At 45.3% G+C, this 20127-nt stretch overlaps 2 protein-coding genes across 6 annotated transcripts in view; one reads left to right on the top strand and one right to left on the bottom strand.

Moving 5' to 3' along the window:
• GNA13 (G protein subunit alpha 13) overlaps positions 1-10525 on the top strand; it is a 101293-nt gene extending 90768 nt beyond the window's left edge. The window contains exons 2-3 of the mRNA XM_085892839.1: positions 1122-1172; positions 6579-10525. Coding sequence (XP_085748965.1) covers positions 1122-1172; positions 6579-7148 — 621 coding nt within the window. The 3' untranslated portion in view covers positions 7149-10525. The remainder of the gene's footprint in view (positions 1-1121; positions 1173-6578) is intronic.
• Positions 10526-11880: 1355 nt separating this feature from the next.
• KIF19 (kinesin family member 19) overlaps positions 11881-20127 on the bottom strand; it is a 98556-nt gene continuing 90309 nt past the window's right edge. For 4 of the 5 annotated variants that reach the window (XM_085892834.1, XM_085892836.1, XM_085892838.1 and 1 more), the window contains 3 exons: positions 19259-19433; positions 17408-17509; positions 17057-17223 (listed from right to left, as the gene is read on the bottom strand). In XM_085892834.1, coding sequence (XP_085748960.1) covers positions 17057-17223; positions 17408-17509; positions 19259-19433 — 444 coding nt within the window. Of the gene's footprint in view, positions 12403-17056; positions 17224-17407; positions 17510-19258; positions 19434-20127 lie in introns of those variants that run through there. The other variant, XM_085892837.1, reaches the window with a different exon arrangement.

Genomic DNA, 20127 nt, shown 5'->3' with positions numbered 1-20127 from the left:
TCGCCAAACATAGAGGACCCCTCCGTACACCCCCTCCACCCGAACCCTCCATTCTCTCCTTCCTTCCTCCCATGCAACCAAAAGCTTGCTTTGCTTCTTTCTTTGGTTGCTTCATTCTCCCACCTGCATCATGAATGCACACACACTTACTTCTTTATCAATGTACAGGTGGTTCTAAAAGTGTGGGAAAACCCTGCTTCACCGGTGACGTCACAAACGATGTAATTCATGATGCAATATCCTAAATTATTTTGCGTTCTAGCATCTCATCATAGTGAGGATCCTGAAATAAATAATTATCAGTGGTACCCTCAAACATCATCCATAGTGCCGTCTTTGAATTGACATCCGCGTTGTCGTGTGTACGAGCCGTCCGCATTGTCGTGTGTACGAGGGGATTCTTTTGAGATGTTTAAAGATAATTAAGGGTACAGACAGAATAAATGTGGAAAAGTTTTTGTTTTTTTCATCAGAATAGACAGTGACACGACCAGGACACAAGGGGTCTTAGCTTGAGAGAAATGCCATCATTAAAGCCAGAGTGTTTGACCCAGAGAGTCGTTAATGCATTGAATGGTCACACTGGAAGGGTATTGACAGCAGAGACTGCAGATCGGTTTAAACTGGAATTAGACAGGTACATGGAAGCACCGGTGATGGAGGGGTGCTGCGCACAGATATTAGCAGAAATGCACGGGCATGAAGGGCCTGAAGGCCTCCGACGTTGAACTTCCTCGTATTTTCCTTGTACCTAAAGCCAGGACGTCGCACACGCTGATGCTTGAAATGGCAGAAAGGATTCTGGAACGTCTGCATTTTGTTGCGATTTCACAACGGTCGAGTGAAGGTCCCAGAATCGAGTCCGAGTAATTTCCACTCGTCATTCGGTTTATGACCGTTGAATCATTTTGCTGCATTTTTTTCTTTTCAACTGCAACAATGACTGATGTGATTCCTCATTAATCAATTGCCTTTTCGTGAGCCACTGAACAAATTTACAAACCTCAGACCTTGCTGGATTGTGCTTGAGGTTTTATTGATTCATTTATTTATTTATTGCTGCCTATTGTTCCTTTGGCCACGTGATCTCGACTGATGAACAGTCTCCTTTTGTGTTTCAGGGGGAGTCCGTCAAGTATTTTCTTGACAACTTGGACCGTGTGGGTCAGCCGGTAAGTAACGCTGATGAAAGTTTGATTTGAGGTTTGGATGATCATCTTAATTGGTGTGGAAGGCATGTGAAAATTTCTGAGGAAATGGGTGGAACACCGGCGGGAGGGAACAAGAGGAAAGGGCAAAAGGGACATCATGCAAATGTTCTTGTGATCTCTTTGAAGTGAGCAAGGAGGAAGTGCTGATTGTAATTGTAAAATGCATCACCTCATTATTTATTTTTAGCTCATTCCTCGGTCATAAGCTCTTAGAGTGGGTCAGTCGACCGTAAACATTTGACCGAAACGTCTTCTCACAAACTACCCAACCGATTATAGACCAATTTGGTACGATGCATCAGGACGGCAAGATCTCACGGGGTTGTGCTCCCTATCCGGATCACGTCAGGTCAGGTATGGGAGCATGCGCCGGAGCAGCACGTCACTGCGTCCACTTTCCACCGGTACTCCAGGGGCCTCCGTCTGGCCATCCCCCAAGCAGATGACAGGCCCATCCCCATCTCCTTGAGATGTTGATCAACCTGCTGCTGCAACCATGAGTCACGTGGTTGGCCCATTGTCCCCATCCACTCACGAGGCTCCCTTGCTGAGCGAATTTCTGTGAGCAGGATCAGCATTGTCGTATGTACGAGCTGTTCCCCCTATAATGGGGCAAAAGGGGCTTTACCACAAATATTGGCATTTCATTCAAAAATCTTCTTCTTAGACACCGCTAGACAGATCCAGACCAAACTCGCCACACGTCATAAGGACTATGCACTAACATTAAGTTGTGTTCCTCATGGTTGTATCTCCCCCCGGAAAGGAGGCCACGGCCTCACTCCCATACTCCCTCATTCACTAAAACATTTTCCTCACCAAATCGAATCAAGTTACAAAATTATTTTACAAACTACAAGACCGATGTGGACAAAATTCGGTATGATTCATCAGAATAGTAAGGTGTCATGGGGTTGTGCTTCACGTTCGGATCAACCCTTGGAAGAGGCTGAAAAGGGGAGTTTCACCTGGAATTCAGGTAATTTATTTAAAAATATTCTCAGAAACCGACAGCCGGATGCAGACCAAACTCTTCATGAAATATAAGGACCACCCAATTTACTTAAGTTGTGCTCCCCATGACCGTACCACTTTAGGAAGTGGGGCCATGGCCCCTTCCCCCATAATCCCACATTTTCACCCCGCCTGTTTGGGAAATAACCGCCAGTCCCCCCCACGGGGCTATTATTTATTCATTTTGCGTGAGGACGCCAGATTTCTGCCAATATGTCTTCTCCTCCACTCCCTCCCCTCAGTTGACCATAGCTGATTGATCTCAGTGTACATGCAAATGTGAACCAGAAAGGTACTCGGTAGAGCGTATACCTCTGCCAACCTGAACAGTTTACATTGTGTATCCCACTGATGGAGCAGATCTGCATCCTGAATCGGCTTATTCTTGTCACATACCCAACTCATCCACACTTTTTGAAACATCCTGTTGTATATATTTATTCTTGGAACCATCTCTCAATGGTGAATAAATCACTTTAAAACAAAGAAAAAAAAAATTGTAATACCTGCATTGGGATCTTCACCAAAATCGAATCGATTCGTCCTCGTCACACAGCCCAACCTCTCCATCAAGTTTCGTCCATCTTCGGTGGCAGAGGTAATCAGTGGTGGTGGGTGTGCAGTTGGATTGGCAACTCGTGACGTCACATTAGTTCTGCGATTGTGTTTTATTTTTGTCCTCATGATGATTCTCAAATTCTCATTCGCGCCTACTCCCTTTGTGATATACAGGAGTCAAAATGGATGGTGCGTGAGTTGGCACGCAAGCAAAGACGAGCTTGAAAGTGAGAATAGTGCTTCGCTCGACCTGTCGCATGGAAATACGTCATGTCGAGAGATGCGATTCAGTGCACATGTTGTGTGCTCTTAGTTTGCCAGACATAATTTATGGCCATTTCCTGGGGGTTTTTGTGAAAAGCAAAATGATTTTGTGACTGCATTTGTAGGAGACGAACGGTTTATCCGATGTACGTTCTTGTGAGACGTGCGCAGCACAAGCTGTGCCGAACGAGACGAGTTTTCAAAGTGCGGTGGACGGTGGTGGCCTCATGGTGAGAACTCCAGACCGGCATTCCAGAGGATGCGGCTTCAAATTCAGATGAAGTCGTCGTCGTAAAGGATTGGGATTCGAACCTTTGGCAAGCGGATCCTGTTTCAGGAGAACTGCCACGTCGCTAAAACGGCGTGGTCGGCTCGTCGCCTGACCGTGCAAAAAGAACCCTCGCCGGTGTACGACTCTTTGCCCCAAATCTTAAAGATCTGCTCGAGATAAATTGCTGATACAATTTCTGCAGATTTGAAATTGACCGACGAAAGATGTGTGAAGAGATGTTCGAGTATAAAACGGACCGCACCGGCTGATCGTGCCAGCGCGCAAGTTGCCATCCATCCAATCGGCTTTTATCACAATTTGTTTTCTATTGAGAGGAATAAATTTGGCGGGACACGTTGCGCCTCTTTGCTCGTGGAACTTGCCATCGCAATGGGGGTGAGACGGGTTAACTTTTTTCTTCTTCCGTTCCTTGGTTAACAAAACCTTGTTTTGGGAAGAGAACCGTTTACGTTTCATTGACCACGAGCGAAAGTCCCCATCCACAGTGACGGGAAAAGCTAGCCTGGTGGTCGGGGGGAAGAGCCGGCGGTTACCTGGGAAAATTTAAATCCATCCTGCAGGGATCAAGTTCTGCTTCATCCTTTAGGTGGTACTCCCATCTTACTCCTCCTTGGCTTAATGGACCCCATGGGTGGGAGGACCCTTCTCGGCTCGCCTTCGCTTGGCAATGTGCTCCAGCACTTTTGTTGGTTCCACGATGCCACTTAAGGTGGTGCTATTCAAAACAACTGCAATAGCGATGAAGTCTACCCCTATCATTTTCCTTCGGGTTTAAAAATTATTTTTTTTAAGGCTGAAGGAGCCGCTAACCCCACTTAAACCTGGCCGGTACAACCTTTTACCCCTGAAAAATTTGGTCCAAATCCATCCAGAGGTGTAGGAGTGCATGTGTAACACACAGACAGCCAGATTGATATTAATAGTGTAGATTTCTCTCTTGCGGTCTCTCTACCCGAAGGCAGGTTCATTGCTGCCACAGCAGTCTCGTGGTAAGGGTTGCACTGTGTGGTTTGGCATGGCCTTCCTCGCAGTAACTTGGAAAGAGTAGGAACTCAGAATTTGGTCTTAGGTTGCTGGCGATAATTTGACGACTCTTCACTGAAGTCCTTGGTAGCGTTAAAGTCGACCAAGTAATGCTAGCGGAGGGGACAACACAGCTTTACGGTACACTGAGGTGGGGGAAAGGGGTGGAGAAGGGGAGGAAGAATGTGCAGGTGGGGAGGAGGGGGTGCTCACAAGCTGTATCACGTTGTTCCCATTGCGTGATGGTCATGACATGTTCCTCTTGTGACTAACAGGTCACATGGGAGTGTCTTCTCATGCCATGAATCACGTACATTCCTTGTCACATCTGCCTGAACATACAGAAATCCTACATACTGCTCGGTTGCTCATTGATTGTTTAGTATTCATTTTCGTTTAAATTCGTATTTGTGAATAATCACCTCCGCCACCAAAGGTGGGCAGAGGTTATGTTTTCACGTCTGTCTGTCTGTCTGTCTGTCTGTCTTTGTCTTTGTTTGCTTGTTTGTCTGTGAGCATGATGTCTCAAAACGTTGTGGAAGGAATTCGGACGAAATTTGGGGGACAGGTTGGTCAAGTGACAAGGACGAATTGCTTCGATTTTGGTGAAGCCCCGGATCCGGATCAGGAAACTTTTTTTTTTTTAAATTCATCAGTGATTCTTCACCATTGAGAGATGGAGCCCAAAACGATGTACTGTGCAGTCCAGTAAAGCACGATATTTCAAAAAATTGTGGACGGATGATGACAAAACTTGGTGGATGACTTGGGTAGGTGACGAAAAGCAGCCGATTAGATTTGGGTGTGTGACGAGGACGAATGGTCCTGATGCAGATCTGGCTTACGAGTGGGATGCAAAATGTTAACTGTTCAGCCTGGCGGAGGTATGCGCTCGACTGAGTATGGTTCTAATTAGTGGTGTTTTGCTTTGGGAAATGTGCTACTGAAAGTACAGTAGCGTTCATGCCCCAGAGAAAATAGGCAAAATATTTTGTTACAACAGAAAAAAACGTTCAGGGAGTAGTAGATACGTGTGTGTGAAAGAGTCCATATTATTTATATTCTCCACAATCGATCTAAATCGATGTCAGCATTTATTTTATTTTGCATTTTTACATCATCATTCCGTGACGTTCCAAGGCTCGCCGACGCGTACCCTGCTCAAGCCATCCTTCGCTGGTACCCACACATGAATGGCGATGCCACGTCTCCACCAAGAAGAGCAATTGGGCCTTAATGAATCGGCGCTACTATCAAAGCGTCTGGCTTGTACGAACCGTGCTTCTGTACAGAACAAAAATGAACGAGTGGAACTTGTACACGGTGGAATTCCACCTCGCATGCACGGTTGTGGAACATGTTGCTGTTGATGCCCCGTAGTACCAATAATGTTCTCTCCATTCGGAGACTTAATGTTGTAATGAACGCCAACAACAACAACAACAACAACAACAACAACATTTATGAACTCTTATCAGCCTTTGTCACATCTTAGTGAAAACTTCGACTTAAGTTGAGCGACAACGAACTTCGACATTATCGCATGCAAACAAGGGGAAGGTTCACAGCTATAATCGATGCTCTATTTAATTTTTACTTTTGTCATTAATTATTTTCGGTCTGCGTTGAGCAAGAACACTGTTGGGTGTACGTGAAAGGAGTAGAGGTTGGAGCAATGTTATCCAGCCAAGGACACTGTAATTGACGAAGGGGGAAAACAAACATTTGTAATAATTGCCTCGGCCCAATGCTCCTGGCCACCGTAAAGCAGAAAAATGTTTCCAGCTGAAAATGATCAGCAGACAAAAATTCTAGCCATTGCTTTGGAGGACCGGATTGCAAGGTTGGTTTTATCGACTGAATGTTGACAAAGGTGTGCGAACAGTCATGGGGAGCAAAATAAAGCTGTCGTTTTGGGTGCTAACCCCTGAGTCGGAACAAAAGTTTCTCCGTCAGGGAGGCGCGCCGCTTTTTCTCCGACGAAGGCTCAATGCCCAAAACGTCAGTGTGGCTTTGCTTCGCCAGGCAATTAGCACACCTTTGTCAGTCTTCGGTTAAAATTTTTTATTTTTCAGTTTGTCTGCCTATGCAGACTGACACGAACCCACAATGACATTAGGGCGATGTTTTTGTCCTAAAACGGCACAAGTAAAAAGTAAAAGTGACTTATACATTTACTCCTTGCCTTCTTTGTTCTTTTTTTTTTTAACCACCAGAACTACCTGCCAAGCAAACAAGATGCACTTCTGGCTCGAAAGGCCACCAAGGGTATTGTAGAGCATGACTTCGACATCAAGGGTGTCCCATTCCGCATGGTCGACGTGGGTGGGCAGCGTTCACAGCGACAGAAGTGGTTCCAGTGCTTTGATGGTGTCACGTCTATCCTCTTCCTTGTGTCTTCAAGTGAGTTCGATCAAGTGCTTATGGAAGATCGCAAGACTAACAGGCTCGTCGAGTCGATCAACATCTTTGAGACCATTGTGAACAACCGGACATTTGCTGGTGTCTCCATCATCCTTTTTCTCAACAAGACGGATCTGCTAAAGGAGAAAGTGCTGATGACGAGCATCGCTGATTACTTCCCCGAGTTCAGCGGCGATTCACGGAGGGTGCTGGATGTGCAGTCTTTCCTTGTGCACTGCTTCGACTCGAAACGTCGAGATCGCTCGACACCACTATTCCACCATTTTACGACGGCCATCGACACAGAGAATATCCGCTACGTCTTTGAAGCAGTGCGCGACACCATCTTGCGCGACAACCTCAAGAAGCTGATGCTGCAGTGATTTGCAGTGCTTGTTGACGGAGCTGGAGGTCATGTTTTCATCGTAGCTCGGGAAGGTACAATGCATTGATTCGAGGGAGTCGGAAGATTGACTGGATAAGGAGGTCGGAAACGAGAAGGCGTTGCAGATTGAGTTGGATCACGGAAACTCGCTTTCCCAAATTGGCAAGCAAATGGAAGAACAGCTTCCTGGTTGTGTGTTGATGACGGTTTTATTTTTTATTAATATATTTGTCTCCTTATATTTGTGAGATATTGGAAAGTTTGGCTTGAAGTTGATTCTTAACACCTGAAGGTTGACTAATGTATATTTTTTTTTCTGCTTTGTTAATGAAAAGAACTGAAGGTACTTGATCGAAGGACCTGCATTTGGGTATGTTTTGAGGGTGAAGCAAGTAAAACATTGAAGCTTGGGAAAGGTGGATGGCTGTGGAATTAGGGTCATCATTGCGTAGGCCTGTAACTGGCTCTCCGTACCATGAAGTGTCCAGCTCTGTATGATGTGCGCATGTGAAATGACATTTTGTAGGATGGTTTCCTTAAATTTTAGGGTTTCCCTTTAGCAGATTTTGTCCGTCTTGGCTACTCCACTCGTGACCTCAGATGAAAGGTTTGTTTGCATTTTGTATTTTTCCCTGCAAACCACCTCTGCATTATTATGCCAAGGTGAACTGTGCCATTAACACATCCCCAGCCGTATCATATGACGGGGTTAATGCCTTAACGTGGTCCTGCCAGTGCCTTCTTGAGAGCCGGGTCTTTAGCACCAGCCAGTGCCTTGGCCGCACCGTGTGCCTTCTTCAGTTGAGACAGAAAGAGGGAAGACGAGGGATGGAGCAGTTGGTTTAGCCTATGGGGCATTCACAGCTTGTTTGTCATTTTAGCTTTTTTAATCTTTGCTTTAATTCAGAATTTATTTGGTTTGCTGAGGGCGACCTATTGCGTTGAGCAAAGCAATCTTTTCCTATTTTTCGAAATGGTCCTGTCGACGTGGGGCAAGTCTGAATGACTCGGGCATTGTCATTGTTGTCTCTCGGAGGAAGTAATTTCTCCTTTGTCTTAATTTTGTGAAACATTTTGGGCAGCTGAGCATTTCCATTGCAGGAAAACAACAGCGTGCAGTGAAAAATGCTCCATACGAGTGTGAATTTGACCTTTGATGCCACTCGTCTGACCTGGGCTAGACTGTTTCGGCTGCAACATCGGCAGCATTCTTAAATGCAACATTTGGTTCTTTGAGGGTGAGACTGTGAATTGTAACACTGTATTGCCTTTTTGTAGTGATCGACTTGGGCAGGGGGCGTAACCACTCTTGTTTTTAATTCGCTCAAGAATAGGAGGAGGGTTCTTCTTCTTGTTCTTTGGAACTTAACCTCGCTGATACTTTCTTTGCTTGGGGTTCGCAGAGGTTTTTGGGAATCGAGCTTTATTTGATTTTTGTGCATTGCATACAGCTAACATTAACGGGAACAACCATTTACAGGTCTCGCACACATGTGCACACGCACTCGGACGTGCGCTCACACGCCAGTACTCTACAACTGGTGCCAAAGGGGGTGGGGGGCTCGAAATTTCCGCTTTTTTGCCGTCAATTCAGCAATCTCATCTTTTGGGTGTTCGTGCGATTGTGGCTGTAACTGTCCACTTAATTTTTTATCAGGGAAACTCGTACAGTAGTTTTCAGAACTTATTCAATCTCATTAAAATCGTTTTCAGACATTTTAGTTTTGAGTTTAATATTGATGCTTTGTTTATTCTTTCGCTTCTTGACCTGCACCCTTTCGTATTCCACCCAGAGTTCAAATTAATTTGAGTAAAACTGTGGGATATAATTTTGTTGCGTCAAGTCAATTGGATATTTCACTCAAAACCATCTTGTACTCGCGGTTTGCATAAGGCCTGTGGTAAAAATGATGAGCAATCTGCCCTGCACGCACCGCTCTCTTTCTCCCCCACACCTTCTCTGCCCCACTCTTTCTCCCCCCACCCCACTCTCTTTCTCCCCCACTCTTTCTCCCCCCACCCCGCTCTCTTTCTCCCCCCACCCCGCTCTCTTTCTCCCCCCACCCCGCTCTCTTTCTCCCCCCACCCCGCTCTCTTTCTCCCCCCACCCCGCTCTCTTTCTCCCCCCACCCCGCTCTCTTTCTCCCCCACCCCGCTCTCTTTCTCCCCCACCCCGCTCTTTCTCCCCCACCACACCCTTTCTCTACCCCACCCTCCCTCTTTCTCCCCCACCCCGCTCTCTTTTTCCCCCACCCCACCCTTTCTCTACCCCACCCTTCCTCTTTCTTCCCCGCCCTGCACTCTTTCTCCCCCACCCCGCCCTCTTTCTCCCCCATCCCTCCCTCTTTTCCCCTCCCCTCCCTCTTTCTCCCCCACCCCGTCCTCTTTCTCTCCCACCCCGTCCTCTTTCTCTCCCACCCCGTCCTCTTTCTTCCCTGCCCCTCCCTCTTTCTTCCCCGCCCCTCCCTTTTTATCTCCCGTCCCGCCCTCTTTCTCCCCCTCCCCTCCCTCTTCCCCCCGCCCTCCCTCTTTCTCCACCGCCCCTCCCTCTTTCTCCCCACCCGGCCCTCTTTCTCCCTCTTTCCCCTCCCCTCCCTCTTCCTCCCCCGCCCTCCCTCTTCCTCCCCCGCCCTCCCTCTTCCTCCCCCACCCTCCCTCTTTCTCCCCCGCCCTCCCTCTTTCTCCCCCACCCCGTCCTCTTTCTCGCCTCACCTCCGCCCTCTCGCTCTCTCTCACACACCCCCACCTATAACTCCCCCATCCCACCCCATACCTCTGTCTCTCTCCTTCCACAACCCCACCCATCTCTCACTCCTCTCACCCCTCTCTCCCTCACCCAATCCTCTCTGTCACCCCGCCTTGTCTCTCAACCCACCCTCCCTCTCTCTCTCTACCCCCCGCCCCTCTCTCTATCCCCCCACTCCCCTACCCCCCCCACCCTCTTGCATGACAAGAATCTGGAGACTAATTTGTTGTTTGTATGTTTGTCGGTTAGCGATGGTATTTGGGAGAAATCTTCAGATTATTTTGAAAAGCTGATGTAGTCACTTATAACCGATTTAGTAGTTTTCCAGCAGTTTTTCATTCCCTTCTTGTTGTATATTTTTTTTGTTTTGTTTTGTCTTGGTAAATTATTAAGTGTAAATGGAGGTTTTTCTTGTTCAGCTTTTCCTTGATTTTTTTTTTTTAAATCATACATACTTTAACACTGTTAAACCTAGTTAGCATTTGGGATGGCTTGTTAAAATTGTTTCTGCAATCTCTTTGGACAAAGGGAGAGAAGTTAATTGCCAATGAATTTTAGCTATCTGTAAGATACCTGTACATACATAATGCATGTACAACAAATAATAATAAAAAAACAGTCTTCCCAAAGCCTCTGCCATTCTATTTATTGATTTATTTGCAGGATCATGTGAGTTCTTGTGATTATTTCATCAATAGGTACACACTTAAAAAGTCTCTCTTTCACACGACCTTCATGTGCTGTGTCTCTGTGCGCTCTTTCTGAGCTGGAGAGATTTGATTCCATATATCGCCAAAGCTAATGGTGTAAATTGATCAACAATTGGTGCAGTGTTTGAAATGCCACATTGTTGACCATCTTGTACTCAGGTGATGGTGGCCCAGACCGAGGAACCCACAGGCGGATCAGCATATGACATGAGAGTTTTCTCAGCACAAATACAACCGTACGTCCGGCCGTGCGTCCATCCGTGATCGGTTTTCGTTTCCGTGCAAACTTCAGAACGGCTGAAGGGATGAAGTCAGATTTGGTACAAGTATGTACGATGATGCAAAGATGAACTGATTCGATTTTGGAGTCAAAAGGTCAAAGGTCATGTTAGGTTAAAAAAAAAAAAATTGGTGTCACGCGTACTTGTGAACCAGTTAGTTTATTTGGACCAAACTTGATATGAGTAATGTATGATGATGCAAAGATGTACCGATTAGAATTTGGGGATCAAGAGGTCCAGGGTCATGTCAGGTTAAAATGTGATACTTGAGAACAGCTGAAGGGATTTAAATCAAGCTTGGTACACGTATTGTAGTGATGTAATAACATGGGCGGAGGCATATTGGTCGATGTCGCGACGTCGTTAAGTGCCGTTCTAGTTTTCTAAAATGTAGGATATGAATTGCACTTGATTTTAGTTAGCATCTATAGGTTAAAGGAGAAGTGTGCGGGTATAAGTTCGTTACATCCACGCTCTCTCTCTTTTGGGTGCAGCCTTATAACTGCTGGTTGTATCATTGGTTAGGGATGCGGCTCTGCCGCTGATGCAGTGTTCCTATTACCTGTACACGGATACTCATTTTGCCGACCTCGGAAGGATGACAGGCTGAGTCAACCCCACCTGGTATTAATTCAGCGGCCAATGGGGCTCGGACTCTGCACCCTAAGATCCCAAGTCAGCCGCCCGAACCACGAAGCCAACACCAGGCTTAGTTATATCCACTGCATCTGCTAACTTGTATGAACAGGAAGTGTTACGAACCTGACTTTTGAGTTTTTTGAGGACATCACATTCCATGGACATGCCCCTACCCCTCTGGAGAAATGAAGGAAGTGAAGCATTTTAATACTTTTTCAAAAGCATTTGAAGGAAGAAACGTTTTCTTCAATGAAGATATTGAGAAAATGATAGGAGAAAAAGAGAGATGTACAAAAAGTACAAGTACAAGGCAGAATAAGAGTGTTTTGGAGTGAGTTTTTATGGGTTTTTTTATTTTATTATTTATTTGCCAAAGAGTGGGAATAGGATTGTGCTGAGAAGGTAGAAAAGGACAAAAATTTTGGAAAAGAAAATGAAAAGGACGACAAAACAACCTCAAAACGGAGACCATTAGCTCCTGGCTATCCGAGTTGGCCAAGGCTTTACGGAAAAAAATGAATTCAACAATATCGATAAGTTGGTACGATTTTCACGGAAAATTTTCGACGAAAATACAAACAGCACACTGGGACATAAATGCAACAGAAAAGCACGATGGATCCGGTTCGGAAATGTGCTGCCAGCACGGACAATGGGAGAATGCAGATCTTGACAGATAAACATGGTGCATGGCTACATACAAAGGTGTAGAGACCTTCGAGTTGCGTCGCGTCCAGCATGCCTTCGATAAGCGAACACTGAATCTTACAAAGTCAACCAACATCCAACCAGCATCCACTGCAACATTTGTAGTTGATACTTACGATCACCACAAATCAAGAAGGTGTGAAAGCAGCATCATTTTGGCCCTGCCCCCTGCGGTGGGGTCAAAAGGTCAAATACCAAAACATGCAATTACGGGCACATTTTAAAACTTCTTTGTCATGAAACTTTGTACATGCAATCAACATTGGGTGACGCATGAAATATGCAACAATTTTTTTTTGGGATTTGACCTCTGGTTTTGACCCCAAGCCCCAGGAGGTGGACCAGTCGAAATAGATGTTTTTATAAACTCAAAAATTTGACACTGGGTCATTACTGGTGGACTTTTTTTTCGACCTTTAAACCTTGCTTTAGGTGGGAAGTGTGGGGATTTGCGATGATGCACCATCTACTTTGCTCAAGCTATTGTTGGGGTATTAGGGTACCTTACAGGCTGTGGTACCCGATTGTTTCTGTTCAGATTATTTTTTGTTATTATTATTATTCTTATTTGTCCCATTTTGGACCTTTTTTTTGCTCGACAATTTCCTTAAACATGTGTTTTCTCAGCAACGACTTGTCCGATTGACACAAAATTTTAATCACAGGTGTGACTGCTCATGCAGAATATTTTTTTTTAAAGATGATGAGATCATAGATCACGTGGGGTGGCAACCATGTTGGAAAAACATAAAAACATTGGATGTTTTCTTCTCTGGAACCACTTACTGGAAAAAATTGAAACATGGCTCATTGTCAAGTCAGGTATGGGAGCATGCACTGGAGCTGCACATCGCGTTGCGTCCACTTTCCGCTGGTACTCCAGGGGCCTCCGTCTGGCCATCCCCCAGGTAGATGCCTGACCCACCACATCTCCTGGAGATGCCGATCAATCTGCTGCAACCACAAGGCATGTGGTCGGCCCATTGGCCTCCTCCACTCACGAGGCTCCCTCGCTGAAAGAATCTGGTGCGCAGAATCAGCGTCATGAAAACGAGGCCACATGTCCATATAGCCGCAGCTGACGCTCACGGACTATGCAGGTAACAAACAAATCTCATTTGAGTCTCTCTCAGCAACCGCTCGTTGGACACAAAGTCTGACCAGCTAATAGCCAAGGATTCTCCGAAGAGACCTGGTACCAAAGGAATTCAGACACCGTCTCAGATCCCTGGTCAGAATGTAAGTCTCATATCCATAGGGCAAGACTGGTAGCACCAAAGACCTGAAGATTTGGACTTTTGTCCTCCTGCACAGGTACTGACAGTGCCACACCCCGTGCTCCAGTGAATCCATGACTCCCCGGTCCTGACCCAGATGTCTATTGACCTCTGGCTCACAGCCAGCAGAGATATGAATATCACTGCCAAGGTAAGTGAATCTCTCCGTGACCTCGACATCCTCACCACAAACAGAAGCAGACAAGAGGGCAGCATCCAAGATGTCATTGAAAGCCTGGATCCTAGTTTTGGCCCAGGAAACCCATAATCCCAGCTGCTCTGAATCCTCATTCAGCATCTCGAGGGCCCCCAGAAGGATATCCAGTCTCTGCAAAGATGATTGCATCATGGAGAAATCAAAGTCAGAGATCTTGACATTCCCAAACGATGCACCGCAGCTTATCTCTCTGACATACTCTCCAGAACCCAGTCCAAACAAGCGCTGAAAAGTGTGGGGGCCAGTTCACACCCTTGATGAACCCCAGTAACAACTGGAAATAAGTTGGAGATGGTATCACCACATCTCACAGCACACTCAGTACCAGAGTATCGTTCAGACGTCAGATTGATCAGTTTTGGTGGCACCCCATGAATACCAAGACTCTTCCAGAGGGCATCCCGATTCACTGAATCGAATGCTTTCGAGAGATCAACATAGGCTGCAAGCAGCCACTGCCGAAACTGTCTGAGTTCGGTGAGGACCCGAAGGGCAAGGATACGGTCAATCGTTGACATCTTTGGTGTAAAGCCTGTCTGCTCTGGGCTTTGGTGCTCAAGCAGATCGTGGTGAACCCTATCAAGAATTATCCAAGCAAAGACCTTGCACGACGCTGAGAGCAGCGTCACCCCTTGGTAGTTGTTGCAGTCCTCGCGATCACCCTTCCCTTTCCAGAGAGGGACATCAAGGCCCCTCTTCCTGTTAGTTGGGATGATGCCTGTGTTCCAGGCAGAGCACAGAACTGCATGCAACAACACGAGTGCAGCATTTCCACCATCCTTGAGAAGTTCAGCATGGATGCCATAGATCCCTGGAGCTTTACCCCATTTCAACCGGTTCACCACAACCTGCATTTCCACAAGTGAAGGTGGACCACAGTTGATTGGTGTTGCAACAGGGATTGCAACACCCCTGACATCCAACTCAAGAGCTGGTGGATCAGCCTGGTACAGCCGCTCAAAGTAAATGGCCCAGCGAGCCTTCACTTCAGACTCCTCTGTCAAGAGCCTACCACTCTCTGGTCCTACTGCAGTCCACTCAGGGACGGGCTTGGATGAACGCAATGCGTGAATTCCCTTTTAAGCAGGACGACAATTACTTGACCACAAGTGATGCTCTACACCCCCTCACAGATTATTCTTACATAAACCTCCTTGGGCATGGTAACTATCAGAGCAACCAGACTAATCGTGGGTGTAACCACCCGCCATGATCTCGCCACTATGCGGTCTCCGAACCTCAGAGAGTGCTGCAATACCGATGTTCAAACACTTGAGCTCAGATAATAACAGAGACAGGTGATCATCCACTCTTCAGGATAGGACATTCCAGACACCCACCCGAAGGGCCCGCCTCAGGTTAACCCAAGGAGACCACCGTCTGTCGGACGATACCTCAGCACCACCCCAACACACACCACCGCAATCTGACCCAGGAAGGTTACCCCATGCTTTTCCTCCTATCAGAGTGGTGGTCCCGAAAATTTGCCCAATCCCGTCATCCGGTGAGCTGCTCTGCGGACGGCAGCTGCACAGGAGGTACTCTCGCGGAGTGGGTTCAGCTTTGATGCTGTGCCGAATGTGTGACTTGTGTTCCAATAGTCTGCAATTGGTTGACTTTCAATTGCTCATGGACCTCAAGACTTGTCGTCATTCATTGCATTTTTGTGTGAAGCCATGTGGTTTTTCCCAACTTAAATTTGACATGCTGTTGCAGCTGCAAATCATTCCAGTTGCTCAGTTTAAGTCTGGTGCATCACATAAAAGCGACTGTGATTCACCCATTTTGAAAACCCCCCACCAGATCCTTGCATCCAAAGCCGCTTTACCATACAGTTGGAGTCCCCAAATTGAGGGAGCGTCTCACAAATAGAAGCAATGTGACTGATCTAATGAGGCCAAGCAAACCAGTCATGTGATGTGAACTTATCTAGCAGTGTGGACCACAGCCAATCACACTTAACGGGACTTATGGAAACCACTAAATGAATCCACCAGGACAACCAGAATTCACCCTAGACCATTTATGTTTACTTGAGGCAATAATGGCATGGAGAGGGAATTTATATGAAGCGATCAAGTCAAGAATAAACCAATAAGAAACTCCCTTTCCCGCTACTCAACATACGTGTCCATGAACAAATGGCAGATCCTTAATTATATGTGCTTTATCTCGGCCCAATCAGACACACCACAAGAGCTTGACATTAGAGGCTGACGAGACAAATACATGAGCCGTGCCGGTGTGACATGGCTGGTGTAATGTGGGGTGGCACTGTGGCAGACACGTTGCAGGACGCCTTGAAGGACAGTGGCAAGGCATGGCATTTCCCACTCAGCTAGCACCTGATGGCCCAAAACGCTAAAAAAGGAACATTTAAGACAAATAACAGAGGTTTACACACAAAATTTAAGGTCAGAAGGGATGGTGCTATTTGACACAGACAATAAGGGAGGTGGACATTGTCTAAACATAATAGTGACATATCTAATATCACATGTAATTGCTCTACGTTATTCTAAACACATAAAGGAAATAACTACACCATACTAAGCATTTATTAACCCCTTAGAGTCATTCCCACAACAATACTCATCACTAACACCAAGATTTACTACATTAGTTTATTAGCAAACTTAAAACAGATACAAATTTGACATCTCAAAGAAAAAAACATGCAGGTGCTATAACCTGTGAAAAAACAAACAACAAAACAACAGTTACCTCCTGTACTGTACTGTACTGTACTGCACTGTACATTGCTGTCATGCCATGACAATAAATTGTGCATTTAGCAAAATATTTTGGCTCTTTGACATGATTATGTAAGAGCTTAAAACGTTAATGCTTAGACAAAAAAAATTGTACAACATATTCTCAGCAGAGATACTCATCACACCTGTTGGCAAAACGTGGCTCACTGTGAACGATGGCAAAAGGAAAGCCAAGTCCTCTGGAGTATGAGAATTGGCCTCAATTCCTAACCCATATCAAGATTCTGCGATATCAGTGACACTGGCAATTATTGTGATTTAAAAGGATTCAGGAATTTGTTGTAGACCATGAGATGAAATTTACATCCAAAAAAAAAACAAAAAAAACAATCATTCGTTTAAGTTCACACGTTGAGATGCATGTCGAAAAACGGACAATGTGAAAATAGTTGGTCGAGTAGATAAGTGTAAAATTGGAATCTTCCTTTATTAGTCAGATGATGGAAGGGTATTCAAGCTGCTTTCAATTTCCTGGGCATCGATACGTCTTCTGGACTGTAAGAGGTACTGTTGAGCACTTTTATTTCTTTCAAGTACTCAAAAGTGAGGCCCTTTCAGAGCTTCCGGCTCCTGATATCTGGCCTCAAAAATATGGCCTGACCATTAAGGCCGAGAATGAGGTCTTTCCCATGCTGACTGTTAGAACCTTCTTGAGGAGACATTTTAGTGTTAACCTGTCCACATGATACTTCATTCTCTTGTTTGAGGGTGGTTGCAGCACCTAAGAGAGAGGATACAAGTGCGATGGTTATGCTCTGTGTCGACTCGTGCTTATCTTTATGTGCTCAATTAATCTGACACTATCTTCCTGTAGCCACTCACTCATCCCATTCCATGTAAAACCAGCATTGGTTGTGGTTTTCTCGTGTGTGGTTGTTTAGCTGAAACTATTACGAAGCTCTCACCTCTGGTTTTGTTTTGTGCCACAACCGTCCGTCCATACTCTTTGTTGCTTGGAGGTGTTTTGTTCAAAGGACTCAATGACACCACCCTTTTAATATCATTCCCTGAAAAGGTGGGAAAAATAAAACGTTTGATAAATGAAAGACATAAACCATTAACAGTTTGCCAATATTTTAATCGATAACCACAATTAAAAACTCCAACACTTACTTATCTTCTCTTCCTCTTAACAAGGGGTGAGGTCCAATGGCACCAAGCTTCTGCCCTACCTTGACCACGATTACTCCTCCACCTCCCTCTGTTTTCAGCCAACTCTTTCCACTCTAGAACAACCCCTGCCCTTACTGATATCCCTCTCCTCACACAATCCACCAAATTTCAACCTCTTCTTCTACTTTGCTCCCTTAACCTATCCACTCTCTTTGCTATTAATTAAGGCAGGGGTGCCTCAAACTATCCGAGGCGATAAAATGTTCGGCACCATACGATTCACTGGCGTAATGATTTATCCTGAGAAGTCTGGGTCAGATTCCTGACAGAGATTGGTGAAGACAGAGCCTGGTTTCTATGACCAGCTGTGAAACGAAATTGGGTGGCATTTGAGTCGGGATGCCCACGGGAACTCAGCAGCCATTCGACTTTTAAACCTCGGACCACGTGTGTCCGTTATGGACATTCGTGCTATTTTTGTCATTTGCTTATCTTGCAGCGATGATGCAAGCTGAAAAATCTGTTTCAACTCAGAACTTCCTTGGAAATGTTGAATCGATTTACTAATTTGTGCAGTGTCACACAATATGCACCACGACCTGAGCTTTCGAGGAGCCAAGATCCGCAGATTTGGGTATCTCTTGGCAGTGTGCCATTTTTCTCACCTTTCTGATGTACCATACTCTGTTACATGGCATCGGTGCTGCTGCAGTTTCCTGGCAAGGGTTAAACTGGGCGATTTGCCATTGCCTTCTCAGAAGTAGCTCGGACAGGAATTTAAATTTTTTCCCATTGTGACCTTGATGGCTCATTACTCTTCCCGTAGTACACCGTAGGATCTTTAACATCGACCAAAGAATGCTGGCAGACAGGACGCGCGGTTTAACATCCATCCGAGGGACGGCACACGTATTGATGAATCGCCCTGCCTGTGAAACACTGGGATGACAGTTTATAGCTGGGTCGGGCTTCAAACCCAAGCTGGACAGCTTAGAGGTGAGCGTGTGTACCTCTAGGCCATCCTGCCATCCCTCATCACCTTCAGAACCCTAATTTCCTTTCGGTGACTGACTATTACCGAAACAGTCCTTTGCTTTGCCTTTGAAATCCATCCCATGTTCTACAAATTATGAACTTCCAGAGATCCACAGCTATTGTGTTATATCAATGTGCAGTGTACTCGATTTTGTGGTGATAGTAGAGATGTATTTGTTGGGTCCAACTTGTAGTGTTGCCCTCCCTTGGGCTGAGATTCCCCTTGACAGGTTGCAGTTGCAGGGGGGGACGAACTAAAATCTCACACTGAACATGGATGCACTTGAAACCCACACTTGTGAAAGTCATGCCAAAAACAAACACCTTCACCTTCCCAACCATTGAGGTGCTTTTTCTAAAATATAAAAACAATGTTGCTTTAAGTGGCAAAATCTAACTCATAGATTGCAGTTGAAAAAAAACGAGTTATTCCCAACATCACTTTTCCTTTTTGTAAATTATTTCTCATTGTGTGTGTGTGTGTGTGTTTTTTGTTTGTGTTTTACAGCAGCACTATGGTAAACCTCTTCCTCTGCTCATATTACTAGAAACAAAAGGTTAATTGTCACATGTCATTATAACTTTTTAAAAATGTAAAATGAACTTACTCTGCAGCTGTGTCATGTTCACCTTGCCATTTACAGCGTCCCTTTTTTGGTTAAGCTTCGTTGGCACTGCCACTCCTCGTCGACGTTGTCTTCCTGATGCATTGTGGGATGCTCTTTTCCTCCCATTGCCATAATGGTTCACGAAGGGTACTGCAGGCCATGTTTGCTGGTATTGCTGTATGGGTATTTTCCAGAACATCTTATATCATGAAGATCAATGTCTTGCATATGAAGTGATATTTCTCAAAAAAAAATTCAATCATGCAGCCACAAATGATTCCTGCTACACTTACAAACAAACCATGAGGCAATATCTCATTCGTCGGCTCAAAGCACAGCATTGTATTGAACAAGTTTCCAAGGGCATTCTGAGGATTATCCTATTGAATTGTGACCACAAACGTTGCACTTTCCCAATCAAAGGTTGCACTATACTGCTGGAGACTAAAAAAAAAATTAGAAAAGGATTGCAGATATTAGAATAGGTATTCAAGCAAATTATTCAACTTAAATTATAAAGCAAATTGTGTGACATAATTTGGGCTGCTCGTCCCCCCCCCAATCCCCCAAAGAAAAATACTTCTACTCTCCTCATCAGAAACCTGGATAATTTGTTTTTATATTTTAATCCCAGCAGCCTCTTGTTCCCAAGACACAATCTCGCATTATAAAAATGATGGTCTCAAATTTGGTTCTGGTGCCACAGAGACTTGTTTTTTTTCCTTGCACCTTCCACAAGACTATTCTTCCTGTTCTTTGATATTTCGTGTTTCTGCAGGTTGAATGAATTTACAACATTATCTTCCACAATCTTAACCATCAAATGTGCATTTTATTTCTAATCTATGTTTCAAGTGTCAATGATGATT

Source organism: Eptatretus burgeri, chromosome 8 (assembly GCF_056783735.1).
Source record: "Eptatretus burgeri isolate ZD-2024b chromosome 8, Ebu_testis_v1, whole genome shotgun sequence".
Taxonomy (NCBI): domain Eukaryota; kingdom Metazoa; phylum Chordata; class Myxini; order Myxiniformes; family Myxinidae; genus Eptatretus; species Eptatretus burgeri.
The sequence above is the reverse complement of the archived record's forward strand: the minus strand, read 5'-3'. Positions and strand labels throughout refer to the sequence as shown.